At 39.0% G+C, this 17,138-nt stretch overlaps 1 protein-coding gene across 9 annotated transcripts in view; it reads right to left on the bottom strand.

Annotated features, from left to right (window-relative positions):
- UNC79 (unc-79 homolog, NALCN channel complex subunit) overlaps positions 1-17,138 on the bottom strand; it is a 274,446-nt gene that overhangs the window by 188,408 nt on the left and 68,900 nt on the right. For all 9 annotated transcript variants that reach the window (XM_027957343.3, XM_042235396.2, XM_042235397.2 and 6 more), the window contains exons 5-7: positions 12,256-12,348; positions 3,422-3,477; positions 2,620-2,749 (exon numbers count right to left, since the gene is read on the bottom strand). In XM_027957343.3, the coding sequence (XP_027813144.2) occupies positions 2,620-2,749; positions 3,422-3,477; positions 12,256-12,348 (279 nt within the window). The remainder of the gene's footprint in view (positions 1-2,619; positions 2,750-3,421; positions 3,478-12,255; positions 12,349-17,138) is intronic.

The raw sequence follows: 17,138 nt of genomic DNA, 5'->3' as shown, positions 1-17,138 counted from the left end.
CCAAGATTTTTGTGAGTATAAATTGAAAAAACTGTCTGTAAAACTAAATATGGTGCTTGGTCCACATATTCTGTTCAGCTAAGAGCAGGCTAAAATATTAAATGAAACACTTAGCAGCTAGACCAATGTCTGACAAACAGCCAGCGCTGGATAAATCGCAATACATAGAACAGGATGATTAAACTTTTTCCATGATCTCTTGTTTCCTGCACAGAATGCCATGCTCCACTAGCATGGGAGTTCCAAGACATCTGCTTCCCTGGAAGGAGGGTGGCAGGTAGCAAGCACACAATGGCACATGGCAAGGATGGAAATGTGTGGGGATATGAATACAAGAATGGATTGAAGAATGAATGCTTGTAGATGGAAACATCTTGTTCAGAAATGCCAAGAAAAGATGAAAGAGTCTCTTTGGTCTCAGTAAGCATAGGCTGAGCTATTCCAGGGAGACAGCTTTGGCTGGCCCTTCCAAGAGGGTGTGGTCACGGGGTAAATGGAATTGGCGATCACTTTGTGGGCTTCTCAGATGCCCTGAACAGGCAAACTCATCATGTGGTTTCTCCATTTAAAACCTGTCCGTGGTTTCACTTTGCTGCTAGGATAAAATCCAAACTCCTTCATAGGCCATCAGGCTTTCTGCTTCGCTCCCAGCTAGTCTCCTCCTGTCCCTCCACTGCCTGGCTACATAAGACTTTTTTCAGTTCCTAAATACAACTGTGCTATTTCTGGCCTCCAAGTCTGAATTCATGAAGTTCCTTCTGCTTCAAACTCACATTTTATCCATTGATGATTCACTCCCCTTATGACTCTGTCTATTGTGTGCATAATTTTCAGGTATCAGCTTACATGTGACACACTCCAGAACCTTCCTTGACAGTTTAACCTTCTCCAAATTAACCCACCACTGGGGTGAGGTCAGAGGCCCTTCCTGTGTGTTCCCACAGCTCTCTATATTTGCTCTGGTGGCTTAGATGATAAAGAATACGCCTGCAATGTGGGAGACCTGGGTTTGATCCCTGGGTTGGGAAGATCCCCTGGAGGAGGACATGGCAACCCACTCCAGTGTTCTTGCCTGGAGAATCCCCATGGACAGAGAAGCCTGGCGGGCTACAGTCCATGGGGTCACAAAGAGTCGGACACGACTGAGCGACTAAGCACAGCACAGCACTGTGCTTCTTACACTGTAAGGTGGTTTCCTGGTCTTTCCACCACAATTGGAATGCCCAGGCCAATGTTTCAGCCTGTTTTTTAAAATAACTGTACCACCAGTGCCTGGAATAATGTCTGGTTAGTAGTAGATGCCCCACAAATATTTGCTGAATAAATGAATGAATTTCCATATCTAAACTGCATTAAGCTCCATGAGGTCTGGTTTTGTGTCAGTTCTTCTATTGTCAATATATAGTTCCTGCCACATGCTTTCTCTTTCATATAGTATTCTCAAATATTTACCAAATAAATCAGCTTCATTTGATACTAGTTACCTATTCATATATCACATAAATGCTTATTTCTGGGATATACTGAGAACTGATTAGTGTCAAATTTTTCAGTCATTTCACCTTTTATGAGTGTTTCCAAATTCTTGCCTTTACACTCAAATTATCCACTCAGCAACACTTAAACATCCTCTACTATTAATGATATGACATAAATAATACCAATTTCCTTTTTTTTAAATTTCTTACTATCTACCTTCATCATTTCCATTAATACCATTGTTATCACTAAGGCTAATATTTTTTCCAAGTATAGAATAAGCTTACCAAGGACTATCAATATCTCTAGCACTTGCCTTTAATCAGAAACATAAAACAGACATCTGTATTAAGTTAAATCCCCTTTGAACCACCTCAAATCACTTTCAGAAAGTTGAGTAATGACAAGAAAGAAGTACATTCTTATAACATCAGGATACAGTCACACCATACCTTGAATAAAAGCTATGCCAAAATATTTACTTCTTACATTTTCATAAGACTATGTATACAATTACATGGGGGTGAGAGGGTAGACAGGGGCATCAAAAATGTTATTAGCCATATACTGCTTCTTTGATTTTATAACATATAAACATTAATGACACAGGGTCTAGTTTATCTCATTTTTGGTAAATGTATGTCTTTACAATAAACTCAGTGTTTACTTGCTGTTTATTAATTATACCAGTATTCACCAGTGGTTGACTCTTCATGTCCAACTAGGCTCTCAGGGTCATTTAATTTTTATTTAGTGCCTAAATTTGTAATGCTGAAAGCACTCCTAGTCTTCTCACTAGAGCAGAATCAGCCGCTAGGGACCCTGCTAAATCTGAGCCAATCTGCAGCATTACTAACTGCTCACACCTTTACGGTGATCAATGTGATTAGCAATGGTAAAACCAGAGGCCAGTGTATAGCAAATGGGGCTGAAACTTAACGCAATTCACTATGATGTCATAAAAGATTTGAAATTAATTTTAATTAATGTATTTTGATACCACCTAGTTTCAGAAAGGATTTATAAGAATATCTAAGGGTACAGTAAATATAATCTAACAGTATTTAAAAAAATAGTAAGTGAGCCAAATATGGCACGGGAGAAATAAAGATGGGGCACATAGAGCTCGTCTTCTCTTACCTGTGTACTGCAAGCCCCTGTACTCGCTTATTGCCCCTGGAGGTTTTAAATTGGGCCAGTAATGGAACAGCATTTGCACAGCTGGAGGTTTCACTTGTGAAGGCCCATAGGCTATCACATACAAAAGATCCTAAAGAAAACAAGAAGCATGTTTTCACCAACATCATCAAATAAAAATAAAGGTAGCTCATTCAATATTATCAAAGCAGTGAAAATTCTAGTGAAGGGATTGAGGCAGTTAATTTCCATAGAACTTCATCATCTAGGTGGCCTTTGCAGATTAAGTCACATTAGAATATTCTTTTTATTATTTTCATGGGTGTTGTAAATAAGCCAGCCCTGGTAGGGTTCAGATGTACATTATCTTTTAACAAATTCTTTGCTATTCAGAATAATAGGGAAGATTTTAGAACGCGTAAAGCCAGTTTGCCAAACACTACATTTTAAAACACATTACCGTAAAACATATTTTTAAATAATTCACATCTATTTGAAAGAAGAAAGTTTCCCAAGCAACCTTTCAAATTAAATAAAACTGTCACATAGTACAGTATTTGCTAAATTCCACAGATGAGAGATATCCAATTACTGCTTCTGTCAAGTCACTCTGTTCTTCAACTTTCATTTCTTCTCTAAATGATAAATAACTAACCAGTAAGGAAAGAATTATAATTTCTACTACACCAAGATAATAAGACATCAATAAATTTGACCTAAACAATAGTTTTAATATGCAAACAACTTTTACTCTATTATATAAATTCAATTTGTGACTATGAGTTTAACGTGGCCCCAAACTTACTTTCCAGACTTCCTGTTTATATTTCATGAGGCATTCCAATAATTGACAATGATACACTGAAAGGAAGAAAATATAATTGGTACATTAAATGTAAATACCAGACAAAAGATCCTGTGTAATAAACTATATTAGTAGGACTCTTCACTCTAGTCATTAAATTAGAAATTGCTTATTTTCATGTATTCATACCTATCAAAAATCATATAAACCTTTGACTTTATCAAGTTTTATTTCAAGATCCTGGAAAAGTATTTTATTTATCTTATTAGCAGAGGAAATATTAAGAAAACTCCCTAGTAACCATACTTTTAATAATATAAACTTATATTAATGTAATCAAGAATGATGCAGAAAACAAAATTGCTTAATCATAGTAAAAGTTCACATTAATTGAGTGTTCATTTTGTGGCAGGTATTGAGCTTAAGAGCTTTAAACATTATGTATTTCATAACCACCACCATTTTGTAGCTAGAGAACTGAAGTTTGGTTTTCTATCTTGCCCAAGTTTGGATAGATAGCAAGGACAGACTGATGGATTAGAAAGGAGGTCTTTAGCACCAATTCATCTAGTTGAGGAATCCTTAAAAGCTGTACAACTGCAAGCTTCTTTGATTTGCCTATGTTTACTTATGGAAGAAAGATATTTTCACCCTAGTTAGATACATATTTGATATCTTCCCTAACCTATCTTCCAACCTTATCACAGCACTGAAGCTAGTCTCCCTTTAGTCACCGATGACCTCTGAGTCATTCAGCTCCATGGAGACTTTTCAGTCCACCTCTCATTTGACCTTCATCAATATTCAGTACGGCTGAACACCCTCTTTCCTTGACTTTATGACTGACCCTCTCCCATTACCTATGGCAGGCAGTGCTGTTGCTACTCAACTGTTGTAAGCAACCCTTTCTTCCTTGTTCAGCTCCCACTACACAGACTGCAAAGCAGGACAATTTGCCAGATTCTGTTGCAGCTGGGAAGGCCACATGACTCGGTGCTGACCAGCAAGACCTAATGGAAGTCTGCTGGGGCGCTTCTGAGACTCATTTTTCCTCTTTGACAAAAGGAAAGAGGCACACCAGGAGACCTTTCTCTAATCATCCTGACTGATACTATTTTTGATAGGATTTGATTGGATATATTTTTGAAACCCATTTTTTAGAAACGGTTGTTTAAGAATATGGGCTTCCCTGGTGGCTTAGTGGAAAAGAATCCTCCTGCAATGCAGGAGACATGGGTTTGATCCTTGTATCAGGAAGATCTCCTGGAGAAGGAAATGGCAACCCACTGCAGTATTCTTGCCTGGAGAACTCCATGGACAGAGGAGCCTGGCGGGCTATAGTCCATGGGGTCGTAGAGAGTCAACATGACTTAGTGACTGAGCACGCATGCATGGAAACATATCATAACTTCCACTGTGGCATATCTTACAAACATGAGAAGAAATTCAAGAGAAACCCAAAGATGGCATCTCAGACCCCGGATACAGCCATCTCCAAGACTTCCTGTTCAGTATACAACAAACATTTTTATATCTTAAAGCCTCTGTGAGTCAGCCAAACAGCTCTCCATCTCCTTGGCAAGCTCCTCCTCTTCCACTGGGCCAGTATCTGCGGGAGTTCCTGAAGGTCTGATCATAAATAAAATCCACTTTTCATTCTATGCTCTCTCATGAGCAATGTCACACTCATACACAGCAATGCCTCAGAAATATTACAAGTTCCATTACAGACCACACTAAATACTACAATAACGTGAATCATAAAAATTTTTTGGTTTCTTCAGGCATATAAAAGTTATAGTTGCACTATACTATAGACTATTAAGGGTGCAATAGCATTATATCTAAAAAAAAATGAACACACCTCAATTGAAAAATATTTCATTGCTAAAAAATGCTAACCATCATTTGACAATGCAGAGATGCTACAAAACTTCACTTCGTAAAAAGACACAAGATCTGTGAAACATGGTAAAAGAAGATATGACTGTACAACTTGACTTACCATCTACATACAACTCAGTGAATAGCATTGAACATGAGGGCTCAAAGTTCATTACTTCTAGCCCAGAACTCTGTACTGGGTTAAAGACTCATAATACAACTTCTTAATTACTATTACCTCTTTTTTCCTGAAGGAAGCTGATTTGTTTGCATTTTTGTGTTTTGCTGTTGTTCAGTTGCTCAGTCATGGCTGAATCATCATAACCCCAGGGACTGCAGCATGTCAAACTTTCCCGTCCTTCACTATATCCTGGAGTTTGCTCAAACTCATGTTAATTGACTCAGTGATGCCATCCAACCATCTCATCCTCTGTTGCCCACTTCCACTTCTGCCCTCAATCTTTCCCAGCATCAAGGTCTTTTCCAAGGAGTTGGTTCTTTGCATCAGATGGCCAAAGTATTGGAACTTCAACATCAGTCCTTCCAATGGAATTCAGGGTTGATTTTCTTTAGGATTGACTGGTTTGATATCCTTGCTATCCAAGGGACTCTCAAGAGTTTTCTTCAACACCACAGTTCAAAAGCATCAATTATTTGGCACTCAGCCTTCTTTATGGTCCAACTCTTACATCTGGACATGACTACTGGAAAAACCATAGCTTTGACTAGATGGACCTGTGTCAACAAAGTGATGTCTCTGCTTTCTAATATGCTGTCTAGGTTTGTCATAGCCTTTCTTCCAAGAACAAACATCTTTTGTTCTTGAAACATCTTTCACAGTGATTTTGGAGTGCAAGAAAATTAAGCCTGTCACTGTTTCCATTTTTTTTTCCCCCATCTATTTTCCAAGAACTCAGGGGACTGGATGCAATAATATTAGTTTTTTGAATGTTGAGTTTTAAGGCAGATTTTTCACTCTCCTCTCCAACCTTAATCAGCAAGTTCTTCAATTACTCTTCACTTTCTTCCATAAGGATGGTATCATCTGCATATCTGAGGTTACTGATATTTCTCCCGATAATCTTAATTCCAGCTTTACCTTCATCCAGTGCAGCATTTCATATGATGTACTCTGCACTCAATATGCCAGCAAGTTTGGAAAACTCAACAGTGGCCACAACACTGGAAAAGGTCAGTTTTCATTCCAATACCAAAGAAGGGCAGTGCCAAAGAATATTCAAACTACCACACAATTGCACTCAATTCACATGCTAGCAAAGTAATGGCCAAAATCCTCCAAGCAAGGTTTCAAAAGAACATGAACCAAGAACTTCCAAATGTACAAGCTGGATTTAGAAAAGGTAGAGAAACCAGAGATCAAATTGCCAACATCCATTGGATCACAGAAAAAGCAAGAGAATTCCAGAAAAACATCTGCTTCATTGGTTATGCTAAAGCCTTTGACTATGTGGATCACAACAAACTGTGGAAAATTCTTAACAAGACAGAAATACCAGACCACCTTACCTGCCTCCTGAGAAACCTGTATGCAGGTCAAGAAGCAACAGGTAGAACTGGACATGGAACAACAGAGTGGTTCCAAATTGGGAAAGGAGTACATCAAGGCTGTGTATTGTCACCTGCTTATTTAACTTCTATGCAGAGTACATCATCTGAAATGCCAGGCAGGATTAGGCACAAGCTGGAATCAAGATTGCTGGGAGAAATATCAAGAACCTCAGATATACAGATGACACCACACTTATGGCAAAAAATGAAGAGGAACTACAGAACCTCTTGATGAAAGTGAAAGGAGAACAGGAGAAGCTGACTTAAAACTCAACATTCAAAAAACTAAGATCACGGCATCCAGTCCCATCACTTCAAGTCAAATAGATGGGGAAACAATGAAAACAGTGACAGACTTGGGCTTCAAAACCACTGTAGATGGTGACTGCAGCCATGAAATTAAACTATTTTTAATGAATTTCATGAAATGAAATTTAAAGATGCAAGCTCCAAGAGTTGCTGATGGACAGGAAAGTCTGGTGTGCTGCAGTCCATGGGGTCACAAACAGTCAGACACAACAGAGTGACTGAAATGAACTCCTCTGTCTTTCCTAAATCCAGCTTGTACATTTGGAAGTTCTCAGTTCACACACTGTTGAAGCCTAGCTTGAAAGATTTTCAGCATTACCTTGCTGGTATGCGAAATAAGTGCAACTGTGCAGTAGTTTGAACATTCTTTGGCATGGAATGAAAACTGACCTTTCCCAGTCCTGTGGTCACTACTGAGGTTTCCAAATTCACTGGCATATTGAGTGCAACACTTTAGCACCAGCATCCTTCAGGATTTGAAATAGCTCAGAAGGATTTCCATCACCTCCACTCGCTTTCTTCATAGTAATACTTCCTAAGGCCCACTGGAATTCACACTCCAGGATGTCTGGCTCTAGGTGAGTGATCATACCACTGAGGTTATCGAGGTCATTAAGATCGTTCTTGCACAGTTCTTCTGTGTATTCTTGCCACCTCTTCTTAATCTCTTCTGCCTCTGTTAGGTCCATACCACTTCTGTCCTTTATTGTGCCTATTTGCATGAAATTTTCCCTTGGTATCTCTAATTTTCTTGAAGAGATCTTGATGAGATCTCTCCCTATTCTATTGTTTTCCTCTATTTCTTTGCAATGTTCATTTAAGAAGGCTTTTATCTCTCTTTGCTATTCTCTGGAAATCTGCATTCAGGTGGGTATATCTTTCCTTATCTCCTTTGCCTTTCACTTTGCTTCTTTTCTCAACTATTTGTAAGGCCTCCTCAGACAACCATTTTGCCTTTTTGCATTTCTCTTTCTTGGGGATGGTTTTGATCACCACCTCCTGTACAATGTCATGTACCTCCGTCCATAGTTCTTTTGGCACTCTGTCTATCAGATCTAAACCCTTGAATCTATTTGTCACTTTCACTGTATAATCATCAGGGATTTGATTTAGGTCATACCTGAATGGCCTAGTGGTTTTCCCTACTTTCTTCAATTTAAGTCTGAATTTTGCAATAAGGAGTTCATGATCTGAGCCACAGTCAGCTCCCAGTCTTGTTTTTGCTGACTGTATAGAGTTTCTCCATCTTCAGCTGCAAAGAATATAATCAATCTGATTTTGGTGTTGGCCATCTGGTGATGTACATGTGTAGAGTCGTCTCTTGTGTTATTGGAAGAGGGTTTTTGCTATGACCAGTGCATTCTCTTTGTAAAACTCTATTATCCTTTGCCCTGGTTCATTTTGTACTCCAAGGCCAAACTTGCCTGTTATTCCAGATATCTTTTGACTTCTTTCTTTTGCATTCCAGTCCCCTATGATGAAAAGGACCTCTATTTTTGGTGTTAGTTCTACAAAGTCTTGTAGGTCTTCATAGAACTGTTGAACTTCAGCTTCTTCAGCATTAGTGGTTAGGGCAAAGACTTCAATACTGTGATATTGAATGGTTTTCCTTGGAAGTGAACTGAGATCATTCTGTAGTTTTTGAGATTGCACCCAAATACTGCATTTCATACTCTTGTTGACAATGAGGGGTACTCCATTTCTTCTAAGGGATTCTTGCCCACAGTAGTAGATATAATAGCCATCTGAATTAAATTCGCCCATTCCTGTCCACTTTAGTTCATTGATTCCTAAACTGTCGATGTTCACTCTTGCCATCTCCTGTTGGCCAATTCCAGTTTTTTAGGACACAGAGAATTATTACTGAGGTTATGTGTAGGTTTTTCCCCCAGTGTTATTGAGATATAATTGACATACAACAATGTATTAGTCCACGGTATATCATCTTCTCTCAAATATTTTAAAGACACCTTGAATGTAACATGTCCAAAATAGACCTCACGATCTTCCCTTAGAAGCCTGGCCTTTCTCTTCCAGTGTCTTCTTTCTCAGGGATATCCAATATGTCACCAAACCCTAACAATTTTTACTTCCTGAATAGCTCTCAGATATATCCACTTTTCTTGGCCTCAATAAATCCTGACTTTTACATGTATAGACAAATGCAATGGCCTCCTCACGAGTCAATCTGCATCCACTCTGGCTCCTTTTATTCCATTCTAAGCTGCAGCTAGCGTGACATATATGTGTGTGCATGTTCAGTCGCTCAGTCATGTCTGACTTTGTGTGACCCTATGGACTGTAGTCCACCAGGCACTCTGCCCATGGGATTCTCCAGACAAGAATACTGGAGTGGGTTGTCATTACCTCCTCCAGGGTATCTTCACAAGCCAGGGATTTAACCGGCATCTCCTGCACTGGCAGGCAGATTCTTTATCACTGAGCCACCTGGGAAACCCCAGGGACACACACACTCACTCTTTCAGTACCTCCCCATTAGACTTAGGATGAGCACAGGACTCCCAGAGCCCACAACATCCTGCGTGTTCTGACCTGTGGGTGTCTACAGTCTCGTCTCACACCAGGCAGCCCTCACTCTGAGCTCCAGCTACAGTGACCTGTCAGTCCCACCTGCGTGCAAGTTTCCCTTCTGACACATAAGATCCCTCTGCCTGGAAACTTCCACTCCCTGATAGGCCTTGTTAATGCTACTCCTCCATCAGTCCTCAGATCAAAGGTTTTACTCCCAGAAAAGCTTTCCCAAATTTCTTCAATAAAAGAAAAATCCCCTTTTATAGGGTCTCATCATAGCACAATGTACATCATTCAAAGCACTTGTCACCATCGAAACTGGACACTTGCTTGTGTGATTATTTGGTTAATGTCTTCTCCCTCCGCCACATGATAAGCTTCACGAAGAGAGAGGAGGGGTTGCACCTAGCAGACCCTCAGCAACTGCCTGTTGAGTTTATAAGCGGTGCTCTAGATGGGGAACTGCGTGGAGCCAGGCCTGTGTCCTCTGCTCTGGGGCACTTTCTCTTCCACAGGGTCTGCTCTTCTCCTTCTGTTTGCTACACGAACCTTGTTCAGAGGAGGCCACTGACCATCCATGAGCAGACCCAGAGAATCCCTTTATTTAAACTGCCTCCTCTCCCAGAATGCCCTGCTTACCATGTCAATCAAAATTCTATCCAATTTTAAGACCCATACTTTGATCAAGTGTCGCAAAGCCTTTCCTGATCATTTCAACCCACACAGTTCTCTCCTCTGATGAATTAACAGTATCCATATAATTTATTTGTTATTTTTATATACTACTTTACACTGTAAATTTATCATTTATGTGAATAAGTCTAATCTTCCCAATTAGACATAAGCTCCATAGCAAGCACCATGTCTTACATTTCAGGGTGGTTTTCACAGTGCTGAGTACAGAGCAATGTACACAGGAGTTACTCAATGAATTCCTGGTACCTGAGCAAGAACTCGGCTCTATAGGATCAAGCTTCCACTGGCTATCTCCCCCAATAAAAGTTCAAAGGATAATAATGTCCTACCCACGTGGTCCTACCCAGTGTTCTTGCCTGGAGAATCCCAGGGACAGGGAGCCTGGTGGGCTGCCGTCAATGGGGTCGCACAGAGTCAGACACGACTGAAGTGACTTAGCACCCACTTGGTCACAGAGAGCCCCCTGGTGGACAGCACCTCACTTCTTCCATTTCCCCCATCACCAGATTAATTTGCTGTCCCACATATCATTCTTAGTATAGAATAGCTGGCTATACATGTCCCCCCACGAACAGATGAAGACACAGATTTAGAAATAACAGAAGTAACATTATTTGATAGCAGTGGTTTCCCAATGAAACATTCAACTCCAAGAAGACAATGGCAGATTGTAGAGATCCATCTTTCCATTTACTGAGCAGGGTTCATGATGTACCAAGTCACCATGCTGAGGAAGCACTTCACACAGACCTAAGCCATTAAATCCTCACAACAACATCTGAAGTTATTGCAGGAAGAATTATTTCTATTTTAGAAATGAGAAAACTTAGTTTTAGGGAAGTTAAAGAACTTGCTCATGGTTAAGCTAACTGTGCTGAGCTCAGATGTGAACTCACATACCCTTAACCTCAAAGCACATGATTCTACCCGACCTGCTAAACTGCCTCCTAACATGGAAATTAGGACCAAAGCCTGATGTAGAGAGTTTAGTTAACTAACTAGATTCTCAGAGACTTAGATAACTAACTAGAGACTTTAACGAACTAGATTCATTATATTCTAATAAATATAAATGATATTATGAGGATCCTTTAAGCCAAATAGAGATATGAGATATAACTTCCTCCAAATATATATTTTAATTAAACTCATATAATAATCATAAGGGATTTCATATTTGAAGGATGATATTCCAGATTAAGAAACATTAAGATTTTTTAATGAAAAAAAAAAATTGGTTTCCTCATCCTGAGTCAAAAACTCAATTATTACTCATTCTGTAATTAAGTAGAAGGTCAAAACAGAGCCACCAAATTTGTCTACTTGCCTAATGAAAATAAAAATTGAGATCATGTCTTAGCATGTGACTCCAATAGTCAGCCCCTTTTAGGTTACTTTCCCAAAGTTCATCTGCAGTGACACTGATAAATGGAAATCAAACAAAGTATATCAGATTAAGTCTGTTTAACATTACTAGTAATCAAAGAAACACAAATCAAAATGAGATACTGTTTTTCGTCTAGTCATCTCTACACAAATGTTATAGCACTCAATAACAGGGTACAGTGTATTTTCATACATAATTAGTGGGAATATTATATTCAAGCCAAGTCAGTGTTCTAAAACTGTTCTCAAATATTCTAAAAATATCACTAGCCAATAGGATTACTACTAACATCCAGAGGCAAGTAAAACTTATTTCAACTTTGAAATCTGTTTTCTAACACAACTCCAGTTGTCTATTTACCAAAAGAAAATCTCCTAAGAATTTCTAGTTTGCCTATTTGATACCTTATTCAATTATTGGTCTTGGAATCAATAAATCCATCCAAATTTCCACTTACCTGGGTTGGATGTGTACTGCATTGCAATCATTAGCATGGATGATGCAGAGAGATTAACATGGGCAGGAACGCCTTCTCTCCTTGAGGAACCCACTAAAACCAAAATTATTTTGATTAGACACAATTTATATATATACATATATTTGTATATTTATATTTATTTATATATTTGTTGCTACTTTGCATAGGGCAAGAGAGCTGAAAAGAAACTTGAAAAAAATCAATAGAAGTTTTACATAAATAAAATCACAAAATTTGTCCTGGCACACAAACACTACCATCGTCTTTATCATAGGCATATTTAGTGAGAACCTTCAAGGAGCAGGACTAATGCCAGAATGTAATGTAATAGTTACATCAGAATTTTACTCAGATGTGATCTCTGTTTCCAATATGTTTTTATCTAGGTAGAAAAGAAAGAAAAAATAAAATCCTCCATGTATCCAAATACAACACATGCTGAAGTTTATCCCGATAAGAAAGTAAAAATAAAAGGTTTTTTAACACGACTTGAATGTATTAAGAGATGCAGATGAAAGAGTCTACTTATAATGGGCACTATATTCACTTAGTAACAAACACAAATTTTAAATCATGCATAATAAAAAACAATATATTAATTTAAAAATTATTTTCAACTCTCACTTATCATTAAACAATTTTATTCAAACCTTCACATGTAACTTCAGCAGCAGCAGCTTAATCGCCATGACAATCACTCTTTTACTTTTCCAGAGCTTACCATTTTCATATCCACCTGAGTTATTTGAAATAAAGTACTTTTTGAATCTGTGAATAATGCTGTTGCTGGACATTTTATCCTGTCCCACGGTATTCAATCACAAGGTCAGTTGGATTCTTCAAAATTCATCTTATAGCAGTAAAATTGTGAATGCCATGTGATAACCACTTACATATTGCTTTTAAGACATCTTTAAGTGGCCTGTTTACAAAGACATCCAACACTGTTTCAAATCTCTCTTTTTTAATGAGTGTATCAGGTAACCTCTATAAGCATCCAGAACTAGCTCTTTTGGAGATCATTCAAGGTAACATGTTGTCTCCAGTGTACTTTATTATTCTAAACACAGTAACAAAGAGGGCCCACAATAGAGAAACTTTACAAGGACTCAAATAGAAAATAGAATTCCTTTTCTGGGATAATTGCAGAAATAGCAGAAACCTTGCCTTATAGTTGGGCTCCTGTGGCAAATTGTCAGGAAAGCACAAACAGAACAGTAGATAATGAATAAACACCCTCATAAAGTCAGCTCTCAATTTCCAACACATACTGCAGAAGACCACCAACACAGACAACAAGAAAAAAGCAGATAGCCCTAAAATCTGTCTTACTTTAAAACATTAAAGTGTTGGAATAATATCTCACCTACAGCCGAAAAGAATAAAGTAACATAATAAAACACACGTATAAAAGAAGTATTAAAGCACTAAAAGAGGTTTATCACATAATGAAGAAGACAAAAAAAAATTTAACATGATTCTTTTTTATTTTACATTTAAAAAGTGAGCACCACAGTGGACACTGACCATTACAATAGCTTTACAGAAATACACAAACAAATAAAATGGATCTATAATTAAGTCCCATTTACCTGAGTTGGTTTTTATTAATCACTTACTTCTGGGATGCTGCTAACCCACCAAGCCAGTGATAATCAGGAACAAAAATTAGCTTGGTTATACAATGTAAATAAGTATTCAGTTCAGTTCAGTTCCGTCATTCAGTCGTGTCCGACTCTTTTATACAAAGATATGAAGATCAGTTCACTGTTCTTAGATGTTAAAGTTGATGAACTAAGTATGATTAATGAAGGAAAAAAAATCTTTGGGCCAAATTCAGACTTTAGCCAAGGAGCTTGTTCAAATGGGGCTTCCCTGCTCAGACGGTAAAGAATCTGCCTGCAATGCAGGAGACTCAGGATCAATCCCTGGGGGAAGTTCCCCTGGAGGAGGGCATGACAACCCACTCCAGTATTCTTGCCTGGAGAATCCCACAGACAGAGGAGCCTGGAGGGCTACAGTCCATAGGGTCACAAAGAGTTGGACATGACTGAACGGCTGATACTAATACTTGTTCAAATTCAGCTTCAGGGGACCCATATCTAGAGAGTCTAACTCAGTTGGGAAGCAGGAAAGCTGTGTTTAATAAACACATCAAATGATTCTGACCAAGTGGACCTTGGAGCTACATTTGAGAAGTGCTACTAGAGGGATGAGAATAAGAAAGGAAATACTTCCAGGGTAGTTCAGTGGTTAAGACTCTGCCTTCCAATGCAGGGGATGCAGGTTCATTCCTTGGTTGGGGAACTAAGAAACCATATGTCGCAGTGTGCAGCCAAAAATTTTAAATAAACAAAACTTGGGAAAAAAGGAAAGGAAATATTTAATAAGGTGTCCAGAAGTGGGAGGAATAATTGCACACCTTTGGGTTCTTTGGTTAAAGGGGAGAAAAGCAAAAGTAAGTGTAGCTTTCAACACAGGCAAGGAAAAATAATTATATGTATACTACATCCATTCCTTTGGGAACAAGTGTTTCATCTTTGTTTAAATTCATTTCAAACTTAACTTAGAAGTGTTTCTTAAAAATGAAAACTACTATTAAGGGAGGCTGAGAATCACTGTGCCTGGAGGCACAGTGGGAGAGATGCCCAAATATCTCGGATGATTTAGGTGAAGTTCATTTGGAGAACAGTCCAAATGGCTTGGTGACTTTTGGATGTCCCTCCTAACCCCTAGAAATCCATGCTCTCCCTCAAGAAAGGTCAGCATCAAAGCCAAGAGTGTTCCCCTGACTCAAGCCCTCCGAAACTGACTCCAGTACTTCTTTAAACAGACTGTGCCTTGCAATTTCTTAGTCTTCTAATGGACTGAACAAAGTCACCACAATTCCAATTTAATAAACATGCAGAGGCACACTTCATTTATTGAATCTTGTTAAAAAGGCATGACGCAAACAGACGTGCAGCTTGTCCTCATGAGGATGTGTAAGGTCAAAACTACATACAATGGAAGGAACCAGAGAATTAATCAAAATAAGGAAATTTTACATGCAATATTGTGCTCAGGAAATACAATTAAGTCTTAAGACCTATTCCTCTTAAGACCTGTTCCTCTTAGCACTACCAAAACAATTATTATATCATCCCCTCCTTCTATGAACAGCAATTTCTTAACCTGTTCCTGCATTTTATAATTCCTAATACACTATCAGAAATAGCTTTTATATGATTCTCAGCAAAAAAAAAAGTATAGCAGAAAGCCATTTTATAAAAGAGAAATCAAATTTTGCACAAGAATAACAACCTAATTATCAGGACTACGGCCTAAGTCACTTGACTTCATAACTAATGCTCTAGTCACTTACTCAGTCACACAGTATTGTTTCAGTATCTCCTACATACGAGGCATTATTCTAGATGCTGGGACACAGCTGTGTATAAGACAGGCAAGTCTTTGTCTTTACGAAGCCTAAATGCTAGAATTGTGCTGTATAATATAGTAGCCACATGTGGTTAAATTTAAACTAATTAAAAGTAGGCATAGTGGTAAGAATCTACCTGCCAACGCAGTGGACATGGGTTTGATCCCTGGTCCGGGAAGATTCCACGTGCCATGGAACAACTAAGCCCATGAGCCACAACAACTGAGCCTGTGCTCTGGAGTCCACAAGCCATAACTACTGGGCCCTTGCCCTGCAATAAGAGAAGCCAGCGCACCACAGAGAAGAGCAGCCCCCGCTCTTTGCAACTAGAGAAGCCCCACATGCAGCAACAAAGACCCAGCACAGCCATAAACAAAAAATAAATCTTAAAAAGTAGGCTAAATTAAAAATTCAGTTCCTCTGTCTCATTAGATATATTTCAAGTGCTCAGTTCCCACATGTGGCTAGTGGCTAGTCTATTGAATAGCACAGAATTTTATATAACCTTTCCATGACTGCAGACAGTTCTGTTGTTATTCTAGAGGAAACAAATACCTGTGAAGAAATACAAAGCAGGGCAAGGGAATAGGTAGAAAATGATGGAAGGTCCTGTTTGAGCTAAAAGGTAAAGAAGGGCCTCTGGGAAGCCGTAATACTGGAGCTGAGACTTGAAGGGAGTGAGCAAGCAAATCATGTGACCATCTGCAAGAAGGGCTTGTGAGACAGAGGGAAAAAGCCTGGAGCAAAAGCAAAACCTAGTGCCTTTATGAAACTGCAGCAAGGCCAATATGAGCCTAACAGAGTGAACGCTAGCAGAAGCAAGGGATGAAGTAGTAAGATAAGCTGGTGCCAGAGAGCAAGGCAGAGGTGCTGAATCTGATTTGCTGGAGTGATGTGAAGCTACTAGTTGTTTTCAAGAAGGAAATGACATAATTTGATTTCCATGTTTGGAGGATAGCTCTGGCTTTTTGGTGGAGAGCAGGCTCTGGGAGGGCTAAGAGTAGAGGCTGGGAGACCAGCTCAGAAGTTACTGGATGCTGTCTACCTTTTTAAGGGGTACAGGGAAGGGAATCACCTGGGAAGAAAAAAAAAACATTCTGATGCCAGTTCTGCCAGTTCTGACAGAACCATTTCCTGTGCTGCCTGGATTAGCAAGTGGCCTCTGTTTGTGTAAGCAGAGGTAACTGTGCTCCATGAGACAGGGTTTGAGCATAAGATACCCATGCTGTCAAGTCATATCGGTTCAGCAAAAGATACCATGACCCTGAAGTCTATGCAGCATTAAAATATATGCAAAGATTGGTAGATAAATAAAAATTCATAGAGACAGGATTACCCATCAACACTGAAGAGGTGTTCTGTCAGGTTCTATGAGATCAAAACCTGGTATAACAGTTACTGTTATTATATGACACACTCTCAGGAAAAATTCCCAAGCCCC

Source organism: Ovis aries, chromosome 18 (genome assembly GCF_016772045.2).
Source record: "Ovis aries strain OAR_USU_Benz2616 breed Rambouillet chromosome 18, ARS-UI_Ramb_v3.0, whole genome shotgun sequence".
Taxonomy (NCBI): Eukaryota; Metazoa; Chordata; class Mammalia; order Artiodactyla; family Bovidae; genus Ovis; species Ovis aries.
The sequence above is the reverse complement of the archived record's forward strand: the minus strand, read 5'-3'. Positions and strand labels throughout refer to the sequence as shown.